This window comes from Podarcis cretensis (genome assembly GCF_951804945.1).
Source record: "Podarcis cretensis genome assembly, chromosome: 11".
NCBI lineage: Eukaryota > Metazoa > Chordata > Lepidosauria > Squamata > Lacertidae > Podarcis > Podarcis cretensis.
The window spans coordinates 48,398,101-48,421,876 of record NC_137180.1 but is presented as its reverse complement, the minus strand read 5'-3'; the positions used below and the strand labels follow the sequence as shown (position 1 = coordinate 48,421,876).

General features: G+C 43.7%; 1 protein-coding gene across 1 annotated transcript in view; it reads left to right on the top strand.

Moving 5' to 3' along the window:
* Nucleotides 1-23,776, top strand: part of WDR70 (WD repeat domain 70) — a 119,868-nt gene that overhangs the window by 8,273 nt on the left and 87,819 nt on the right. Inside the window, exons 6-8 of the mRNA XM_079994872.1 lie at nucleotides 16,859-16,918; nucleotides 18,694-18,827; nucleotides 23,061-23,214. Of these exons, the coding sequence (XP_079850998.1) occupies nucleotides 16,859-16,918; nucleotides 18,694-18,827; nucleotides 23,061-23,214 (348 nt within the window). The remainder of the gene's footprint in view (nucleotides 1-16,858; nucleotides 16,919-18,693; nucleotides 18,828-23,060; nucleotides 23,215-23,776) is intronic.

Sequence of the window (23,776 nt, the reverse complement as noted above, 5' to 3'; positions counted from 1 at the left end):
ATCACTTTTATGAGGCTGTTACTTGATTGAATCATATGTAAACCTTTCAATTTAACCCCCGACGGGTATTCTGAGTGACAATTTTGAACGTTAGTGCTATTTAACATTTTTGCTACATTTTTGGAAATACCATTTGTGAAGATTTATTGATGGTATGTTGTTTTACTGTGTAGGTATTATAGAAAAAAAATGTTTGAATGCAATGAAGCCTTAAAGGGATAGCCATTCATTTACTGTACAGTGGTACCTCGGTTTACATACGCTTCAGGTTACATACGCTTCAGGTTACAGACTCCACTAACCCAGAAATATTACCTCAGGTTAAGAACTTTGCTTCAGGATGAGAACAGAAATTGTGCAGCAGCGGCACGGCAGCAGCAGGAGGCCCCATTAGCTAAAGTGGTGCTTCAGGTTAAGAACAGTTTCAGGTTAAGAACAGACCTACAGGTACCACTGTATTTTTAATACTTAAAAGTAGTTGTGTATAATCTGATGCAAAACTGATGTCAGTGTTTGACGCAACATGGTTTAATTCTGTTCCTTTTGCACAACAAAGGAACTAAATGGCTTGGAAGCCACAGTTTTTAGTTATTTTGCTTTTCTTTTCTTTATAAAGTCACTGGTAACAGTTAAAAAAGATTTTTATCCCTGTAACCAGTGCTTTTTTCCTTAAAAAAAAAAGTTTCATATTCCTACTCATATTGAAATACTGCCCCTCAATGAGGCCAAACTTAGATTCGCAAAATGTTTAGTGGTATGCGTACCCCTGTGTCCCCCCCAGACAAAAAAGCACTGCCTGTAACAGTCACTAAACTAGTTTTCTTAATTTTTGCTTTCAGCTAACAAATTTGTTTCATAACCTTTGCATGGAGTGTTTTCAGTTTTTCTCTGCTCAAATATGTGCCGAAATTGGTACTAAAGATGAAGGCTGTGACTGTCATTTGGTAGTGATGTGGGCAGGAGTTAGTGGGACAGGCTGGCTATGTGGGTAAAGATGCAAGGATGCTCACTTATTTATTTTTTATTCTTTTTTTAAAGAAAGATGTCTGTATTTCCATCTTAGAAGTGTAGGTGGCTTTCTATCTGTCTATCTAAAACCATGGCATAAAACAGAGAAAGAGAGACTGACAAACACATCAAGTATAATAAGGCAGGGAGATTTTAAATTAGTGGATTGGCAAAGAAGAAAGATCTTATGCAGGTTTTATTCTTCACTAGTTGAAAGATTTATTATTACTATTATTGCATAATATCATCAACATTAATCTCCATGAGAACAAGGTTGAATGGTTTGTCATTCAACATTTTTCTTTCCATCCCCAAAACAGATTCAGATCGACCCACGTTGTCACTGCAGTTGTCTCATCCGTACGATTTTTGTCAGGAGTTTAGTGGAAAAGGAATTCTACGTCTGTTTACAATCAGCTGTGCCGTTTTGACCCTACAATAATCAGATCAATTCCTGTTTTCTGCTGTTCAGAAAAAAGGCACTTTCTTATTGTAAGGCTGGTACGCAAATGCGTTTCAGGCTGCCTGTTTCTGAGGAGTTTTGCTCCTCATTCAGTAGGTTAGTTTGCAATAAGTTGCTTGTAGCATTGGGGCTGGGTGCTAGGGTTGGTTCTACAGCTCTAAACAACTACTATTAAGAACTATATCAGTTTCACTTTGTTCATTATTATTAGTTTTAAAGCTGTAATGCATGCAAAATTATTTTACCCGAAGTGTTATTTTAAGTACCCTCATAGCTGACTTGCACAAAAATGCACAATGCGGTGGAATGTGTATCCTAGGTGTGATTTTCACATATGCATTTCATTTAAGATACGGCTGAAAGATTGAAAGAAGCATTGAGGACAAAGCTGGCGTTTGTCCAGGGTGGCATTTGCTGTTTGCTGTGGCTTTGAAGTTGAATAAACCTGCAATCATTTATTGATTGAAAACATGTTACTCTGGGAATGTGGAGAGATTTGGAAGTAGGACTTACTTGAGTGGAACACTAGGATTTTCACTGAACAGGGAAGTGATGGTGGTGAACAGGGCATAACAGGAAGATTGTTTGGTAGTACTCAGGGTTGTACCTCAGAGTGGGTACAAAACCAAGGAGAAGCCTAGGAAGGAAAGCAGCTCTTCCTAGACTGTAGAAGATGTTCAAGGAGGGTAGACTAGAAGCTACCTTCAGCCTGATGCTGTGGGGCTCAAGGGCAGATGCTTAGCCATCTAGCAGTCCCTATTCCTTCTCTTCTCCAAGTGAGGTTCAAGCACTTTATCATTTCAGCAGAAGAAAGGCCCTGTTGGATCAGGCCAAAGGTCCATCTAGTCCAGTATCCTGTTCCCACAGTGGCCAACCAGATACCCATGCAGGACATGAGTGCCATAGCAGTCTCCCCACTTGTGCTCCCCAAAAACTGGTACTCAGAGGCATACCTCATCCAGCTGTGGATGAAAAGCATGGCCATCATGGATGGTAACCCCTGATGGAATTATATTCCATGAATCTATCTAATCCATGTTTTTTAAAGCAATCCAAGTTGGTGGCCATCACTACCACTTGTAAGAGCAAGTTCCAGAGTTTTAACTATGTTAACTTTTGTCTGTCCTGAATCTTTCAACATTCAGTTTACTTGGATATCTGAATTCTAGTAAAATGAGAGCAGGAGAAAAAATTAACACTATTCACTTTGTTCATTCCATGCACAATCTTATACACTTCTATCATTATATCCCTCCTTACCTCCCCCCCTAAATCCATATGTTCCACATAGAGGGAGTTGCTCCAGCCCCTTGATCATTCTGGTTGTCCTTTTCTGAACCTTTTCCAGCTCCACAACATCCTTTGGGAGGTGAGGCAACTAGAACTGGGATTCTTGACTAACACAGTCTAGGGCAGTCTCCACACACATGCTTTGTTCTCTTCCTCCTCCACCATGTCGCCTCATTAGGGTCTGAAAACAGTCCTGCCATTCCACTCAAGTCTGAATTCCAAATTCCCATCCCTTTCAAGCTTGTCACATTTACAAGAAAGGACTGGATCATACTAAGCTTGGTCCATGCCTTCCCATAACTAAAGGAATCAAAGAACTTAATAGCAAGAATAAATTAAAAAAATTGTCCAGTAGCACCTTAGAGACCAACTAAGTTTGTTCTGGGTATACTAAGCTTTCGTGTGCATGCACATTTATTCAGATACCAAGCTTATACCCAGAACAAACTTAGTTGGTCTCTAAGGTGCTACAGGACAATGTTATTATTTATGTTGACTGCGTCAGACCAACACGGCGACCTACATGAATGTAATAGCAGGAAGTTTGCATTTGACCCTGATTCTCAGCTAATGTGGATCAAGTCCACCAGGGCTGCAAACAACTTGCAGCCTCTGAGAGGTAACAACCCTGTAAATGCAGAAGTGGGACCCTGAGTTAATGGGGGTTCCAGAGAGGGTCATATTCAGCTATGATAATTTGCCAAAATAACACTTGCATGAGATGCTTGTTATGTACAGTAGGAGGAGAACATCACTGGTGGGGTGTGGTAATGATGGAAGGGAATGATTGGTACACCAGTCAGCAGTGTGGGCCCCAGACTAAGGGCTGGTATGTAGTGTTAAAACTAAAGATCAGTGTGCATGGAATATAAATACATTTGTTAATCCTGCATCTGCTACCCCTTATCTTTCATCGAAAGAACCAAGCCCATATCCAAACATGCACAGCTCTGGCAAGCTGGAGTTGTAATGGTGCTTGGTAATACAGTCCACAATGATCAAACTGAACCTGTGTCATTGTTCTCATTGAAGTGGCATTTGCAGAGATGAGGAGCTCAGAATAAAACACCAGTATCACTTGACCTGGTCTTTGTGAAGACGAGATGGCTTACGGTACAAGCACTGGGCTTGAAATACTGCACTTGGATAACCTAGAAATTATTTTACTCCATATGGAGTAGGATAGGCCATGCTGTACAGTGTTTGAAACTCCCATTGTTCTAGACATACTATGCAATAGAGAATTTTATTAGTGCGAGCTGTTTCTGAGCTCTGGGTGCAGTACTGTGCCTAAGATTTCAGGTTAAAACAGCAGAGTGGAAGGAAAGGAGGACTTTTTTTCTGCCTCCCCACTTCCAGCTACTCTCTGAAGACTAGAGAAGAGACCCTCTTAAGAATATTGGAGGGGGGGGGTGAGTGAGCAGGGAAAGGACTAGATCATGTGAAAAATTAGCATAATATTTTAGCTGCAGTTCGTTCATTTTCAGTTTTGTATTCTTGTTATAAGAAAAGCACGCCTAGACATTCTGTTGTTGCACCCATAACCTAGGTTTAAGGTGCCATTTAGCTCCTAGCTTTCATATCTCAGTTTCTAACACTGATGCTGTATAGAAGTTCTGGCAGAAGAGTCTGTGCTTGTGTATGCATGAATAAGTGATACAGAAAGGTAGGAATGGGCTGCTTTAAGGCCATTATTGTATGATTCAGTACAGGGCAGGAGTAGGGAACCTGCAGCTATCCAAATGTTGGTGGACGCTGGTCCATGTTGGTCCATGCTGGCTGAGACTGTTGGAGGCTGGAGTGGGACAGGACCTCCAGCCCTGGCTCCAATATCAGATTCTTAACAAATAATGTGAATTTACAGGTGAAACTCGGAAAATTAGAATATCGTGGAAAAGTTCATTTATTTCAGTAATTCAACTTAAAAGGTGAAACTAATATATGAGATAGACTCATGACATGCAAAGCGAGATATGTCAAGCCTGTATTTGTTAATAATTGTGATGATCATGGCATACAGCTGATGAAAACCCCAAATTAATAATCTCAGAAAATTAGAATATTAAATGAAATCAGCAAAACAAGGATTGCAAATAGACCAATATTGGACATTTGAGAAGTAGAAGCATGCATATGTACTCAGTACTTCGTTTGGGCCCCTTTTGCATCAATTACTGCCTCAATGCGGCGTGGCATGGATGCTATCAGCCTGTGGCACTGCTGAAGTGTTATGGAAGACCAGGATGCTTCAATAGCAGCCTTCAGCTCTTCTGCATTGCTCGGTCTCATGTCTCTCATCTGTCTCTTGGCAATTCCCCATAGATTCTCTATGGGGTTCAGGTCAGGTGAGTTGGCTGGCCAATCAAGCACAGTAATCCCATGGGCATTGAACCAGGTTTTGGTACTTTTGGCAGTGTGGGCAGGTGCCAAAGTCCTGCTGGAAATGAAGTCAGCATCCCCATAAAGCTCATCTGTGGAGGGAAGCATGAAGTGCTCCAAAATCTTCTGGTAGACGGCTGTGTTGACCCCGGACTTAATGAAGCACAGTGGACCAACACCAGCTGATGACATTATCTGAGATTGTTAATTTGGGGTTTTCATCAGCTGTACGCCATGTTCATCACAATTATAACAAATAAAGGCTTGACATATCTCGCTTTGCATGTCATGAGTCTATCTCATATATTAGTTTCACCTTTTAAGTTGAATTACTGAAATAAATGAACTTTTCCACGATATTCTAATTTCCACCTGTATGTAGCATAGTGGTTAAGCCGACGCTCACATAATTGAGACTGAGCTACATTGAATATAGGGGGACATATTTCTGAGTGCACAGGATTGGGCTTCACAAAACTGAATCGAACCAGGAAGTTTCTGATTCAAATATCACCCTATTTATTAATTAGTTAATCAAAGTACTAAACTCTTCTCCCTCTCCCATGTGCAATGTGAGGATAATGGTTACCTAACTTTACAAGGCTGTTGTCAGGATCGCTGAGATGATGTTTTAGAGCAGGGATGGGAAACTTGTGGTCCTCCAGATGTTGGACTACAGCTGCTGTCATCACTGACCATTGGCCATGCTGATTAGAGTTGGAGTTGAACAACATCTGGAAAGTCACAAGTTCCCCATTGGTGCTTTAAACACTCTAAAGTACTATAAATGTAAAATAGGCTCTCCGGATATGGGATTTTGAGTTCTTCAAAGGAAAAGTAGGGTATTGGAGGAATAAACAAATAAGAGAAATAACAAAATAATTATGTTTATGGCATAACTAATATAACTAATTACTTAAAAAGGTAAAGGACCCCTGACAGTTAAGTCCAGTCGCGAACGACTCTGGGGTTGTGGCGCTCATCTCGCTTTACTGGCCGAGGGAGGCGACGTTTGTCTGCAGACAGTTTTTCTGGGTCATGTGGCCAGCATGACTAAGCCACTTCTCATGAAACCAGAGCAGTGCAGGGAAACACCGTTTACCCTTTCGCCAGAGTGGTACTTATTTATCTATTTGCACTTTGACGTGCTTTCAAACTGCTAAACTAATTACTTACCTACAGATTAAAATATAGCAATATTTGAACAGCAATTATTCCCAATTAATTTTGCTCCACTCAGAGAGATACCTGTTTTTAAAAACGTTTAAGAAAAACTGCAAGTTCCACAGGGCAAATGAAATTTATAAAATGAAATTATGGATTTCCATAATGCAAATGGGCAGAAATCATTTGGTGTCAACCCCTGTAACATCACTGATGGAAATAAATGAGAATCTGGAACCTCAGGCCTGAGGGTCATAGGCATCTCTGTCTGACCCTCTGCACTTTTTCCAGACTACACCGTTCTCCTTCTAGTCCTGCTTTTCATTCTCCTTGAGTGTTTTTGCATGGCTGGAATGTGTCCTTGAATTCTTGATAATTCTGCTTGCTTCTTGGATGCAGGATGGAGAGGAGTATGTGCTTTCTATCGGCCTATATGGGACCAGCACGGGTGACCGGGCCTGGCAAATATTTAATATTCCTACCTTCATGGCTATGATTCGTGGGTTGGCCACTTAATTTTATTTTGATTTTACTGTGATTTTGAGCTGTGTTTTAATCAATTGTTTGATTTTGTGTTTTTAATGTATTATATATTTGGTGTTAGCCTCCCTGAGCCCGGCCTTGGCCGGGGAGGGCGGGGTATAAATAAAATTTATTATTGTTGTTGTTATTATTATTATCATTATTATGTGTGGAAGCTAGCTTACTGTACAAAGGTAACGTTGAAATGTGTTGCTTTCTCCAATTTTGCATGTCCCCATGCCCAGTAGATTAGCCAAAAGGGAATGGTTCCCCACCCCTGTACGAGAGGATTGCAGCCTTAAAGAGTTTTTTTGTGTGAAGCTTGGGCCTCGCAGGTCTATAACAATATTTCCCTTCTATACAGACAATGCTGGTCATCTAGCCATTTATTTTGTCATATCCCATTACATAGAAATGTGCTGTTATACGGCTGTTCATAATGTGGGTTAAATATTAATGTTTTGAAGGCAATTTATGGGTGGCATGGGAGAATTACTAATCAAAACAGTAATAGGATTGGAACCAGCTGTGCATGCTCCACATGAAATTGCCCTTCCTTCCTTCCTTCCTGCAGTATGTCAGGCATTTTTCCAAGGGTTTAAAAATACCTGTGAGAGGTTTTGTGAATTTGCCATTTAAATCTTTCCACTTAGCTCTGATATCTTACTTGATGAACTGAAATGTATTTCTGTCGCTAGTTTCTGTCAGGGCTGGAATGGGTAATTGGGTAGATTTAATTAGAAACCTTTTGAGTTTTTTAGGGTTTCTTTAAGGTGTCCCAGATAAACCGTGGAGCAGAATTTTACAATACTGAACCTGTATGCATGTAATGCCACACTAAACCATGGTTTTGCATGAACAAGTGAATGTGTGGATTCCCAGAGCAAAGAGTGCTATGCTCCTTCCCCAGTCCTGCTGCTGTTGCCATACTACCAGGCTAAGGCATAGTTTGGCTTAGGGTTGTGTCTGAACCCAGGCTTTTGGTTTGTCTCCTCCGACAAACCACCAGTGGTAAACCAAGAACAAACTCTGATTACAGCTCATAGATTGCCCGGAGCAAAACAAGTCACCAAACGCCCTTGGGCGCATGTACTTTCCCCTTCCTTCCATTACTGTTACCCTCTGTTTGTGAAAATTAGTCCATTGCCATTCGGGCTAACTTACTTCTATCTGATAAAAGTGTGTGAATCGCCCCCTTTTAATTTGCGGAAATAGCTTACAGATAACCTTTGGTCTGTTTCTTGTTTATCATATAGGAGGGAATCAGGAGCAGCAGTGGCCCCAAAGCAATAATTTCAGCCTGGTCTTTGACCACATCTTCCTTCCTACTTTTTGGTTTAGTTCAGGCACCCCCAAACTCAGCCCTCCAGATGTTTTGGGACTACAATTCCCATCATCCCTGACCACTGGTCCTGTTAGCTAGGGATGATGGGAGTTGTAGTCCCAAAACATCTGGAGGGCTGAGTTTGAAGATACCTGGTTTAGTTAATAGCTGTCTATAGCTATTGGCTTGCGGCTCATACTCTTCTAGCTGCTAGGAATTCACATTAATGCCTCAACAGTTTGCTCCTTCCCTTGCTCCTATGCTTAAACACAGCTTAATTGTTTTGTTTTCCAAGCTTTGATCAGTTTTAGCAGGAAGTTCTATTTGTGATCATGCATCAGCTGTGTCTGATAAAGCAGAGAAGAATGGTTATTAGCCTTGGAATTATATAAAGCATTGATCACTGCAGTACCGTAGTACAGACTGAAAGCATTTTAAATTAGATTTTATTTTTGATGTCCACCCCAAAACATAATTTAATATAAGTTAATGGGGTTAGCAAGAAATTAGGTGATACAGTGCCAGTTATTTAGAATGGCAAACAAAAACAGTCTGGTTACGATTGCTGGTATGTTCAAACCTTGCCTCTGCGTCAGAGCCTTTTTGACTCCAGAGGCCAGATCCTTATTAGAATCTAGGCTTTTGGGCCAAATTTGACAGATGGGTGCTGCTATTCAGCCCCAATCAACATCATATTAGGAAAATTATAAGTATGTTGCATGTGGGGTTGGATCATTTTCTGTTGGTGACTGGAAGTAGACACTTTCTTGAGCTTGTTCGCACATAGCAATAATGTATGTTCAGTTTGTTACATGAACAAGTTGGTGTGATCCTCTGGCTTATGCGATCCTATTCGTCTTCATGGGAATAAGAGATTGAAAGTATCTGTTCCTGGATTGTGGCAAACCATGATTTGAGGGTGTGTCCAAACTTGGAAAATGAGAGGTAGCCCCAACCATAGTTCAAATGAACAGTGGTAGTGTGCTACCTCGCAAGACGAATGCCTTGTAAGACGAAAAACTCGCAAGACGGAAGAGTTTTTCGTTTTTTGAGTTGCTTCGCAAGACGGATTTCCCTATGGGCTTGCTTCGCAAGACGAAAACGTCTTGCAAGTTTGTTTCCTTTGTCTTGCAAGTTTGTTTCCTTTTTCTTGAAACTGTGCATTCAGGGGGTGCAGTTGCGACTTGACTTTGAGGAGCAACTCATAGCACGCGGTGTGGTAGCCTTTTTTGAGGTTTTTGAAGACTTTGGTGATTTTTGAAGCTTTTCCAAAATCCGTGCTTCGCAAGACGAAAAACATCGCAAGACGAAAAAACTCGCAGAACGAATTAATTTCGTCTTGCGAGGTACCACTGTATACAAATTTAACAAATAAAATAAAACATTCCAGGATATCAGGTTTCAGGATGGTAGACTATAGGTTAACATTAGTAGAGCATTGGTAACAGTAAGATCGCTTTGTAGAAGGTTATTAAGCAATGACTGGGCAGCCATATGTTAAGAGTTTTCTACCTCTGGATATTCTTCACTGAGCCTGGAATTCATTGATACATTTCCTCAGATATATTTCATCAGTTAAAGCACAACAGCAAACCATGGTTTGTTACTATTCCAGAACAGTAAAAAGGTAAAGGTAAAGGACCCTTGGACAGTTAAGTCCACTCAAAGGCGACTATGGTGTTGTGGCGCTCATCTCACTTTCAGGCCCAGGGAACCGGCGTTTGTCCACAGACAGCTTTCCGGGTCATGTGGCCAGCATGACTAAACCGCTTCTGGCACAACGGAACACCGTGACAGAAACCAAAGAGCACGGAACGCTGTTTACCTTCCTGCCACAGCTGTACCCATTTATCTACTTGCACTGGTGTGCTTCCATACTGCTAGGTTGGCAGGAGCTGGGGCAGAGCAACGGGAGCTCACCCCGTTGCGGGGATTCAAACCACCAACCTTCTGATCAGCAAGCCCAAGAGGCTCAGTGGTTTAGATCACAGTGCCACCCATGTCCCTTTTTCAGGAACAGTAGCTTCAATAGTCTTATGTGCCAGCCCAGGGCTCGTACTGACGCTGTAACAGTCAACTAAGGTGGATTGCTATGTCTGAACCAGACCACTAAAATGTGATAGATATTTGTAAACCCCCCAGTCCTGCATTGTATGCATCTCTCTATATATCTGGCATGTGAGGTATATGATCAGTGAGATGTGACCTGGCTTCTGGTTGTGACCTCTGCTACTGTATTAGTTGGTTTGGCTAATGCTGTGTAGTCAGTGTGTTTTGATGTGCCCTCTGTTTGAATTCCACCAGAAGCATTGGACAAGAGTGGCTGATTTAACCCTTCTTTTAATAATAATAATAATAATAATAATAATTTATTATTTGTACCCCGCCCATCTGGCTGGGTTTCCCCAGCCACTCTGGGCGGCTTCCAACAGAGATGAAAAATACACTAAAATGTCACATATTAAAAACTTCCCTGAACAGGGCTGCCTTCAGATGTTTTCTGAATGTTAGGTAGTTGTCCATCGCCTTGACATCCGATGGGAGGGCATTCCACAGGGCGGGCGCCACCACCGAGAAGGCCCTCTGCCTGGTTCCCTGCAACTTGGCCTCTCGCAGTGAGGGAACCGCCAGAAGGCCCTCGGAGCTGGACCTCAGTGTCCGGGCAGACCGATGGGGGAGGAGACGCTCCTTCAGATATACTGGACCGAGGCCATTTAGGGCTTTAAAGGTCAGCACCAACACTTTGAATTGTGCTCGGAAATGTACTGGGAGCCAATGTAGGTCTTTCAAGACCGGTGTTATATGGTCTCGGCGGCCACTCCCAGTCACCAGTCTAGCTGCCGCATTCTGGATTAGTTGTAGTTTCCGGGTCACCTTCAAAGGTAGCCCCACGTAGAGCGCATTGCAGTAGTCCAAGCGGGAGATAACCAGAGCATGTACCACTCTGGCGAGACAGTCTGCAGGCAGATAGGGTCTCAGCCTACGTACCAGATGGAGCTGGTAAACAGCTGCCCTGGATACAGATTTGACCTGTGCCTCCATGGACAGCTGTGAGTCCAAAATGACTCCCAGGCTGCGCACCTGGTCCTTCAGGGGCACAGTTACCCCATTCAGGACCAGGGAATCCTCCACACCTGCCCGCCTCCTGTCCCCCAAAAACAGTACTTCTGTCTTGTCAGGATTCAACCTCAATCTGTTAGCCGCCATCCATCCTCCAACCGCTTCCAGACACTCACACAGGACCTTTACCGCCTTCACTGGTTCTGATTTAAAAGAGAGGTAGAGCTGGGTATCATCTGCATACTGATGAACACCCAGCCCAAACCTCCTGATGATCCCTCCCAGCGGCTGCATGTAGATGTTGAAAAGCATGGGGGAGAGGACAGAACCCTGAGGCACCCCACAAGTGAGAGCCCAGGGGTCTGAACACTCATCCCCCACCACCACTTTCTGAACACGGCCCAGGAGGAAGGAGCGGAACCACTGTATGACAGTGCCCCCAGCTCCCAGCCCCTCAAGACGGTCCAGAAGGATGTCATGGACGATGGTATCAAACGCCGCTGAGAGATCCAGCAGAACTAGGAAACAGCTCTCACCTTTGTCCCTAGCCCGCCGGAGATCATCAACCAGTGCGACCAAGGCAGTTTCAGTCCCATGATGAGGCCTGAATCCCGACTGGAAGGGATCCAAATGGTCCGCTTCTTCCAGGCGTGCCTGGAGTTGTTCAGCAACCACTCGCTCAATCACCTTGCCCAAGAATGGAAGATTTGAGACTGGGCGATAATTGGCCATCGTGGCCGCATCTAGAGATGGTTTTTTAAGAAGCGGTTTGATAACCGCCTCTTTCAGCGGGTCTGGGAAGGCTCCCTCACGGAGGGAAGCATTCACCACCTCACGAAGCCCATCGCCCAGTCCTTCCCGGCTAGCTTTTATAAGCCAGGATGGGCAAGGATCCAGGAGACAGGTGGTTGGCTTCACTCGTCCAAGCAGCCTGTCCACATCCTCGGAGGTAACAGATTGGAATTGATCCCACTCAACTTGACTAGACAGAACTCTAGCACTCTCCCGCCCTGGCCCTGCTCCCACGGTGGATCTGAGCGATTTTATCTGCGATTTTATCTGCGATTTTATCTGCAAAAAACTTTGCAAAATCATTGCAGGAGAACATGTGGCGCGTACTGGGCCCCGATGTTACAGGTGGTTCCGCTAAATTGTGAACCACCTGAAAGAGTCTCCTGCTGCTGTTTTCTGCAGATGCAATAGAGGCGGTGAAGAAAGTCTTCTTCGCCGTCGCTATCGCCACTTGGTAGGCTCGACGTTGAGCTCTAACCTGTGTCCGGTCAGATTCAGAATGGGTTATCCGCCACCGGCGCTCTAGCCGTCTCAACGATTGTTTCATTGCCCTCAGATCCGTGGAAAACCACGGGGCTCTCCGGGCTCCATGCAATCGGAGAGGGCGCTTCGGAGCCAAACAGTCAATAGCCCTGGTTAACTCCACATTCCAGCGGGCCACCAGGGAATCGGCTGAAAGGCCATCAACATGGGATAAAGCATCCCCTACCACTCTCTGGAAACCATTTGGATCCATTAAGTGGCGGGGGCGGACCATCCGAATCGGTCCCACCTCCCTGCAGAGGGGATGGGTCGCAGAGAAGTCCAGTTGCACCAGGAAGTGGTCTGACCATGGCACTTCTTTCATTTCACTTTTACTTAGTGTCAGATCACCAACATCCGTAGAGGTAAACACCAGGTCCAAGGCATGTCCGCGGCTATGGGTTGGGCCAGACTTATTCAGGGACAGCCCCATGGAGGCCATGCTTTCCACGAAGTCCCGAGCGGCCCCTTGTAAGGTCGTGTCGGCATGGATGTTAAAATCCCCTAGGACGACCAAGCTAGGTGTCTCCAGGAGAACATCCGCCACGACCTGAAGCAGCTCGGGCAGGGAATCCTTGGTGCAGCGGGGAGGTCGGTACACCAAAAGGAATCCTGTACTGCCCCTATTGCCCAGCTTCCAGAACATGCACTCAGAAAACTGGGTCTTCCCAATAGGACGCCTGGTGCAAACTAATGACTTCCTAAAAATCACTGCAACCCCCCCTCCCCGCCCACATGACCTGGGTTGCTGTGCGTAAGAGAAACCTGGTGGACAAGCAGCGGCAAGGACAGGCCCATCTGCTTCATCCAACCAAGTCTCTGTTACACATGCCAGGTCAAGTCCTCCATCCATGATCAAGTCATGGATGGCAGTGGTCTTATGAATCATTGACCTGGCATTGCACAGCAACACTTTCAGGTCATGTGGGTATAAAACTCAGTTGCTTGATGTTAAAGGCCAAGGCCACGGAGATGCTCATCCTTTCTACCAACTTGCAACCTATGATACTGTGTTTTGTTCCCTGCCCACAGCCCGCCAGCATTCTGTGGCCACTAAGCATACTCAGTCCTCCTTGGGGTCCCTATTTCCAGGGTTTGATTTTTCAGTCAAGGGTTTTGTTTTGTTTTGTTTTCAACAACTGCAAACCTTGGTGCTTCCTTGTGCCACCTCATGTGGACAATGGAAATAGAAGGATCATGTGAAATTATAAGTGACCTCAATAGAGGTTCTTACCACTGTTAGTCAGGCTAATGGCAACACTCACTGGAAGAGAGTACCTTCTGTCACAGAAGTCATCACTCGTTAAAATATACTACCTAAATGTTTTCCTTGGGATCCCAATATATTCTCCTTTTGGATACATCTCAACTTGCAACTGAAATTCTGTTCATATATAGGCATTTTTTGGGTGGGCATGGAGATATTTATAGTATATTCTATAATTTAGGAACTTTGGAGTTACTAAAAGGGAACGGGTCACGCCGATTCTTCATAAATATTTGGCTGTTATTAAGAGATGTTTTGCCAAGCCATGTCCTGGGAGGTTGTTATCTTAATTTTTGTTTTGATTGAACAGTTTTGTTTAAAACTCCGGAATCCCTTGGACTGTGCAGCTAATGTTCTCTCTCTCAAGAATGTACTTCAGGCAACTTGCTCTTGGAATTCCAGGGATAAATTTGCATGTTTGGGGTTGTTGTTTTTTATGACGTGCAGGTGGCAGTTGCAGATGTCGCTTGATATCTGTATGATGGGATTTGATCCTTGGCACAGCTTAAAAGGTCTATTACTTGAGCTTCTTTGCTCCCTTTGGCTCCAGCCTCCTCACAGTGCATGGAGCTATTGGCAAGCTAGTCAAAGGCACCTGTTTAGAGCTCATTCTTCTGTCATGTTTGCTTTCTGTACTTATTTATATAAAGTTTTATAACCCACCGTTCTTGCCCTGTCGTCTTTTCAAATACTTGTGTGTGTTCTTATTTCCTGCCTCTTACTTTCCCCCGGGTTCACCTGGGCCTGCCTTCCCCATTATGGTGCCTTGCAGATGTTTCAGATTACAACTCCCATCAATTCCAGTCATGATCATGCTGGCTAGAGATGTTATAGTCCAAGATATCTGAAGGGCATCACATTGGGGAAGGCTGACCTGAGTTTCCTCTGACACTGTACTTTTTGAAGATTCTTGTTGGTAGCCATCAGTTGGCAAGTAACCATAGCCATACAACTTTGCATTAGTATACTGGGCGTATGCATGCAGGTGAACGAAGTGGTCTGCGCTGCTTTCAGCCTGGAGGTGGGGTACATATAACTTTTGAAGGCTCTCACATTTTTGAAGGCAAAAAAACTTGAGCTGATTCTACGGTAAAGTCCAATTTGCTGGTTAAATGTTGTTTTTGTTGTGGCCCTGGTTTGTTGTAATTGATTGTATGACTGGCTTGCTGAGGGGTAGCACAAAGAATTAGGAGACAAGATGGAGGAGAAGAGAGAATTGAGAAAGCTTAGGTTCTGTTTGGATTAAAAGCAACAATCTGAAGATGTCTAAATGTGTTTGGCTGGAAGAGCTTGTGATTCAAGGCCCCGCCACCCGCTTGGGGATGAGAAAGACACATGGACACAGTATATTAGGTTAATGGGCTAAAAAAAGGCCACAACTTTATTGATTACCGCATGTGAGGGGTATTGGATAAAACAACAGAGCGTGACTCCACCCCCTCAGGGAGGGGTGAGTCTAACAAGGGTTAACCACCAGTGGGAGGAGCCTGTTGATTCAAATACAACTGAAAGCTCCCCCTGATGTCACCGGGGGTCGTGCCATGGCCCTAGCCACCAGCAAGGGCGTCGGACAGGATCCACGACCGCCGGATTCCTTTACTGGAATACCCATAAAGCGGAGAGGTAGGCGATGGCCACACCCTGCCCTCCTATACACAAACATAATTCAATGCCTAACCGCCAACACCTAAAAGTTGTGACAATTTGCTACGAGGTAGGCGAAAAACCAAGTGGCTGGTGCCAATTTGCCAGTTGGATAAAAACTCCTACAGGCCCCTTGAACAACCAAGACGACCAACCACAGGTCCATATCAATGTCAAGAACCAAGCAATGAACTACAGTGGTACCTCGGGTTACATACGCTTCAGGTTACATACACTTCAGGTTACACAGTCCACTAAGCCAGAAATAGTGCTTCGGGTTAAGAACTTTGCTTCAGGATAAGAACAGAAATCGTGCTCCGGCGGCACGGCGGCAGCAGGAGGCCCCATTAGCTAAAGTGGTGCTTCAGGTTAAGAACAGTTTCAGGTTAAGTACGGACCTCTGGAACGAATTAAGTACTTAACCCGAGGTACCACTGTAAAGGGAGGGTGGGTGGGTGATCTGACGAAAACCAGAAGCAAAATGAAAGGGAAGTGCTGCTGCGGCCACATTTGAGTGGCTCAACCCTCCACCTGATTGGTTGGCTACCTGGGGGCGAGGCGTGGCAGCCAGGCCAGCTGGGCCAGGGGCCGGAACGCCCCCTGCCAATGTGGGAAATGGCTCCTGCTCACAACTCCTTCCCTCTGTGAGGAGGAGAGGCTTTCTCAGTCTGGATTGGTGGGAAGTGAATAGGGGTTCTTTTTCAGTTAGGTGCTAGTGAGCTGTTTATTCAGTTGGAGGGATTGGGCTGTTAGCGAAGGAAGTGGAAAGAAGAGCTTTTTTGAGGGACAGATATGAGAAAGGGCTGTATTTCACTAGCAAGCAACCCAGGTTCAATCCCTGGCATCTCCAGGTAGGGTTGGAACAGACTCCTGACTAAAGCAGTGGTGAAGTGTGCGAGAAGGCCACGGGGCAGTTGCCCTGGGCACAAAATGAATAGGGTGTCAACATTTCAACACTCCAGTGCTGCTCTCTTCTGTTGCTGAGCTCCACTGAAAACAGCTTCTCCATGCGAACCAGGAAGTGACCTCTCCAGACAACCAAACTTCTTTTCTTATCTCTCTCTCACAGACATGTGCACAAACACTTATGTTGATCATAGGTAATTGCGACAATCCTGAAATAAAAGATCCACCAAAATCTGCACTCATTATTTATGAAGCTGGGAAAGGCAATCATGACTTTGAAAGGCATTGGAAATGTACTTGAGGCTGCAAGCCAGTTCCTATTTACCTGGGAGTAAGCCAATTGAGCTCATTGGATCTTACTTTTGAGTAGACATGTATAGGCGTACACTTTGGTATTCCATGAGAATTCGTAAACCCCCCCCCCCCCAAAAAAAAAATTCTGTAATGTGTTTTATCGTGCAGAAGACCTTTTATGTGTATAAATAAATATTTTTCTTAACGGTATTATCCTCCTTAGGATCCTGTCAAGAAGATTCCTGACTCACATGAAATTACACTGCATCATGGGACAAAAACAGTAAGTGTCTTGGCATCTATGTTGTCCATCCATGTTGACCAGCTGACATAATTAATATTATTGTATTAATTAATTAATTTTCCCTCCCTTCATCAGGAGGTTCAGAGCAGGTTAGAACAATTGAAAATTAGGTTACAGTCACAGGAATAGGGTGGGCCCTGAAAACACACTTCTTGGGAGTAAAGAGGTATGTCTTTTGTACTCGCTGAAAGCTGTATAGTGAAGAAGACACACCTCTGTTGGAGAGGGAACTCTACAGGTAAAGGTAAAGGACCCCTGGATGGCTAAGTCCAGTCAAAGGCGACTATGGGGTGTGGCACTCATCTCGCTTTCAGGCTGAGGGATTCGGTGTTTCTCCACAGACAGCTTTCCGGGTCATGTGGCCAACATGACTAAACCGCTTCTGGTGCAATGGAACATCGTGACGGAAGCCAGAACTCATGGAAACACTGTTTACTTTTCTGCCGCAGCAGTACCTATTTATCTATTTGCACTGGCATGCTTTCGAACTGCTAGGTTGGCAGAAGCTGGGACAGAGCAGTGGGAGCTCACCCTGTCACGGGGATTTGAACCACCATTCTTCTGATCAGCAAGCCCAAGAGGCTCAGTGGTTTAGACTACAGCACCATCCACGTCCCATGGAAACTCTACAACTTGGGGTCTGGTCAGGCCTGGATGGGTGATGTGACTTCCTGGGGACCACACCTACATTGGCTTGGGTTCCATGATGGGGAAAAAAAAGATGGGATGTTAATTGAAGATAGATGGATACTTTTTGTGAATAGTTCTCACTGTGCTTGGTAGTCAAACCAAGTTTGCTGCTAACCTCCCCACACACCCCACTCCATGATTTGCTACCCAGAGGCAAGTTTTAAGGACCACTGTTTCCTTCAGCCGACTCTCCGACTCTCATGTAAGGTCCATTTGCTGAGACTCCCATCTGTATCTCTTCAAACTAATGAATTTAAGCTGTTGATGACTGTGTTCCTGTGCAGCTGAGAAATATCAGAAAAGATTTCCCACGTTGAAGATCCTTTCCAGAAACCTAATTAATTTTCCAGTTGCCTTGCCTGTAACAGGAGTGGTTTTCCCACTGAAACTGCAGGGATAAATTTTCTCCTGACAGTTTTGACATGTAGGTGAGCAGTGGAAAGTGTTACATAATCAGCTGAGATACTATAAGTGTCATGTTTTCTGTACTTACAGTTTACAGCTGCTTCAGCTGTATACGCAGTGATTGTCTAATGTGGTTTTGTCATCTGTGGCGCTCAGTATATAGTGCGCTCCATTTGGAATAGTCTAATTTGCAAGCCATTTTGTGTCACAAAAGGAAGAGGCAGGATGGTGCTGGCCTAAGGAGTATTGTAATATTAAAGGTGCCACATTCTTTTAGCAAATGAAAATAACAGGATAAGTCAGACCAGAATTTTTTGTATTGTGTTCAATACTCTGCAGTACGATAAGGGCAACTGAGTACATTCCCATCTTCTGCATTTATGGGGTGCCTTGCAGGGATCTTCAGAGGGCCCAAGTGAAGCTTTAATTCCTCACTCATGCAGGATTGAAACTATCAGAAACATGAATTAAACCCCCCATTTCAGACATAACATGAGTGCACACACTGGAGGAGAGAATGAATCATGCAGGACATTTTCTAAAATATGCCATTGATGCAAGCTTTCGTTTACTTAAAATATTACATCGAAAGGCTCCTGAAAGCTAAATGGATCTCTTCTTGGATGTTCAGGTAATGGTTTGTTTGCTTTGCTTTCTAGGTCTCTGCTTTAGGACTGGATCCCTCGGGTGCTCGTTTGATAACTGGAGGCTACGACTATGATGTTAGATTTTGGGATTTTGCTGGAATGGATGCATCTCTTCAAGCTTTTCGATCTTTGCAACCATGCGAATGGTACATCCTGATGTTTCTCTCTTCCAACTCCCTCCCAACTTACACCAGAACAATTTAATAGCAACTCTGTGTAGCAGTATTCACCAAACTGGTGCCCTTTTGATGTTGTTGGACTACATCTGCCTCGGGCAGCATAATGCATAAATCTGAGGTGGTGCAACTTGTATTTGATCACTACTACTAGGTTGGTGGTAGAGTCTGGAACAACTTTTCAAAAATTACTTGTTGCAGTTCTCATAGCTGCCAAACTAAGTTTGAAGAAACGCTACCAGGGTGGATAAAAATCAACGATTTAAAAATATATATATATTAAAAATCAGATTCTTTTAAGTTTAATTTGGATTTTTGTATTTAAATTGGATTTTTAAAATAAAATGCTTTGGGAGGAAAAATCTTTCTAAAGATAGTTTTCTATTTAAGTTACATTATACTCCAAAGACTATTCATCAGGAAATAAGGATTTATTTTAAGTTTTTCATGTGTCCTAAAACTCAGTCTAAGTTTTGTTTTTAAAAAAATGTTTAACCACATCAGTTAAACATGGATACATATGCTATAATGTTATCGTTTTAGTTAAATAAATTGTTTAAATTGTTGTTAAAGAAATGATTAGTTTTCTCCTTCCAATAAAATACAGCAGAAAAGTTGTCCAAATATAAACAGATAACTTGTTAAACCTCACAATAATTTCATAATTATCTGCCTATGTATTTCTAATAGTATAACCATATCAATAATTTTTGATATAACTGTAAAAACTACTCTGAAAATTTATCATTCAAAAAATGAAACCTTCATCTGGTTGTAAATATTAAGATTATACCAGCAGGAATGAGTGTTTTGTTAAAAAAAAAAATGATTTAAATCAAGACTTACTGACAAGTGATTTAAATCATGATTTAAATTGATTTGATTTAAATGAAATCCACCCTGAGTGCTACTAAACATTTCAGACACAGCCCTCCTTTGCAGAGTGTATATTGCCTCTCCTTTTACCCGCAGAACTGATCTTATAAATCCTTACTGCTTTATTTACTCCTCAATTTAGGGAAAAATATATATAAAAAGGCCTAAGGAAAAAAGAGTAAGCAAACGCACTGAATTTACTTGAGTATTTTTTTTTTTAAGTGAAATAATTATAACAGCAGTAGTTCTGATAAATCTGGTGCAAGTTCATACCATGTGCTTTTCATTTGTGGGATCCTTTACAGGGGCGTTTAGAGGTTTTTCTATGGCCCAGCTAGTTAGGAGAATTCGTTCATAGGCCTGCAATTTTTTTTTTCCTTAAGGGAAAGCTTTTGGTTTTTGTGGTTCCCTCGGTAGCACAGGCTTGTATTTCATGCAAGACATGGTTTGTTTGGGAAATAATCTTCAGGAGAGGAACGGTTGCTTCCTCATCCACTTTGCACCTGACACTGTACCGTACTTGTTACAAGGGATTTCCATTCTTCTATACTGGAGGTGAGGATGTCTGTATTCTTTTATACTAGGGCCACCATGCCCAATGGTTAGCAATAGCAAGAGTTGTCCAGCAACATCTGAAGGGCCACAGGATCTCTATCCCTATTTGGGAGCTTGCTTTCATCTTCTGCAGAAGCTTCTGAATGAACACTTACCGTATTTTTTGCTCTGTAAGATGCACTTTTCCCCACCTAAAAAGTAATGGGAAATGTGTGTGCGCCTTATGGAGCGAATGCAGGCTGCGCGGCTATCCCAGAAGCTAGAACAGCGAGAGGGATCGCTGCGTAGCGCTCCCTCTCTTTGTTCTAGCTTCTGGCTTAGCCCCTCAGTCCCTTCCCCCACCTCCCGGGAAAGCCCCCAAGAGCTGCGCTCCCTTTAAAGAGCCGTGCGGAGCTTGTGTCCCCAAGGAGAAAAAGCCTGCAAGCGCGCCGCACACATGCTCCACGTGGCTCATGAAAGGGAGCGCTTTTTCCCCCTTGCATTTCCCCTCTAAAAAATAGGTGCCTCTTATGGTCAGGTGTGTCTTATGGAGCGAAAAATACGGTAAATATTTTTGGGCCAGTTGTGTGATGGAAGACCCTCTTTGGACTTAAGTAGTAAAACAGGGACACGGGCGGCTCTGTGAGTTAAACCACAGAGCCTAGGGCTTGCTGATCAGAAGGTTGGCAGTTCGAATCCCTGCGACGGGGTGAGCTCCCGTTGCTCAGTCCCTGCTCCTGCCAACCTAGCAGTTCGAAAGCATGTCAAAGTGCAAGTAGATAAATAGGTACCGCTCCCGCAGGGAGGTAAACGGCGTTTCCGTGCGCTACTCTGGTTCACCAGAAGCAGCTTAGTCATGCTGGCCACATGACCCGGAAACTGTACAGTACGCCAGCTCCCTTGGCCAATAAAGCGAGATGAGCGCCGCAACCCCAGAGTTGGCCATGACTGGACCTAATGGTCAGGGGTCCCTTTACCTTTACTAGTAAAACAGTCCTCATGATTCCAGAGCAGAGCCGCACGTGCTAGTATTGTAGTGGAGGAATGTGGATTGCCATCACTTTATTCTAGCAACATTTTCACACCAAATCCTCAAACTTCTTGTTGAACCAAAGAAAACTTTGGTAGCATTGCAGGAGCGCCTTCCAAGAGGGGGAAGCTCAGTAAATGAATATGGCAATGTATGAGACCTTTAGGGCTTTCATTGTCTGTACTTAATGTCAACATTAAATATTGATTTAATGGTTTTAATTTCGGCTGACGGGTATAAGATGAGTAGCATCCTGCACCAAAACTTGGCTAGTCCAGCTGACTTCATTCTACATTTTTCTTAAGTTTGGAAAACTGGTGAGGGGGGTGGAATTAAGCATGAACGTAGCTTTTAAGGGGGGGAAAGGGTTTTTAAAAGCTACAGTCGACTCACAACTTGCAAACATTTAACTTGCACAATCACAGCTTTATGCACTTGGCAGCCAACTGGCTGTGATCACACAAATTAAATTTACGCAAGGTGGAGAGCGGCTCCCATCATCCCCAGCCAATGTGGCCAATAGTTAAGGGAAAAAAGGGGGTTGTGGTTCAAAACATCTGACTGTCAGTGGATCCCCAACATCTCTAGTAGTAGTCTTTCTCAGGCCTAGCAGGGATGCAACCTGGGACTTTTTGCATGCGAAGCATGGGCTCTGCCATTGAGATATGGCCTTCGTCTTGTTGGATCACTGTTGGGAAGGTCTTTTTTAATTGTGCTTGTTAGGAGCAAGTCCAAGATAAAACAATTTTGATTTCAGTTAGTTGGCCTAGAATAGTGACTGCCATTCTTGAAGGAATTGGCACAAAGGGTGGTACACAGCACAAATGAACTTCCCCTCCCTTTCCTCTCTCCCCCCCAAATCTGTTCTGGGTTTCCCCCCGGATTTCAGTAGGGGCACAGGAAGAGGAGAGGGGAAAGTAAGTTGCGCTGAGCAAGCAGAAATCCTTGTGCTAGCACAACTACTTTATTGGATACCATCCCAAATGTCAGCCTGCAATTCCGGGAAGAAGAAATGTATATATTTTGTGACATCAATTGAGGATTAGTAATGTGATAGCGACGTACATAAAATGTAATTTGACATCTGTTGGTAGAGGAGCCTAAACAAATGGTTGTTGAGATTGCAGGTTAGCTTTTTAATATGGTTTTGGGTCTCATAGCTTATGATGCATTTGCTGTTGTTTGTCCCTTTGAATTGCTGTTGTGTTAATTTGGGGTCCAGTCTTGTCTACATGCAGGTGGGTTAAGCTAGGGAGTGAATTAACTGTCCACAGGGATACGCAACTAGGTTTCCATCATCCTGTGGGCTTCACTAAACAGCAGATGTCTATTAACACGGCTCTAATTGTGTGTGTTAATTGCATTGCATAGATTTATATTGTTATTGGCTGAAATCCAGGGATTCGCATGTGTACTAGAGTCTTCAGACCCACTGGAAGCTCGTTTGAGTTTAGAAAGCAAACTTCTTTCTTCAAAGTATTCAACCTGAAAGAAGTTTGGGGAATTTTGGCTGCTGGGAGCTTCCACAGGAAACATTCATTGGATTACGGTCAGTGTAGCTACATTCAAGTAGTTAGATCTTACCATTTATGATCCAGGTTTTTTGTTAGTGGGTTGCTTTCAAATGAAGTACTATTTCCTGGTAGAAAAGTGGTGGCAAACATTACTTCGTTTTATGTTTTCGAAAATGGGCACAGCCCTCCAGTGCTCTGACACAGTGTAAACAGTAATGCTGTTTGAAACTTCATCCCTTAATTTTTCAGCCACCAGATCAAGTCTCTGCAGTACAGCAGCACAGGGGATGTCATTCTTGTTGTTGCGGGCAACTCCCAAGCCAAAGTCCTTGACAGAGATGGCTTCCCTGTAATGGAGTGTGTAAAAGGAGACCAGTACATTGTAGACATGGCAAACACCAAGGTAAGCAAAGGAATGCTGAACTTGAGCAGTGTGACTTTCCATACCATTTCCCTGTTCTCAGGGGAGGTTAAGGAAATGCTTCTTGCTCCTCTGAATGAAGGATAGTGAGGAACTTGCAGGAGCATGTAGAAACTATTCTGCTGGGCATGTTTGCTGCTCCACTCATTTTTGCCTTTGGGGGTGAAAAAGTGTCCCTTTTCCTGCATTAAGAGGAACCAGCTAAATACAGATTAGTTACACAGTCCTGGCACGTTTGTAGGGAAATACAGTGGTACCTCGCATTGAGAACTTAATTCGTTCTGGAGGTCCGTTCTTAACCTGAAACTGTTCTTAACCTGAAGCACCACTTTAGCTAATGGGGCCTCCCACTGCCGCCACAACGCTGGAGCACAATTTCTGTTCTCATCCTGAAGCAAAGTTCTTAACCCGAGGTACTATTTCTGGGTTAGCGGAGCCTGGAACCTGAGGCGTCTGTAACCTGAGCTACCACTGTAATCAAACAACTGCAAAAGGGTGTGAAAAGGGCAAAAACAGCATGAGCAGAGCAGGAAAACTGCAAAAA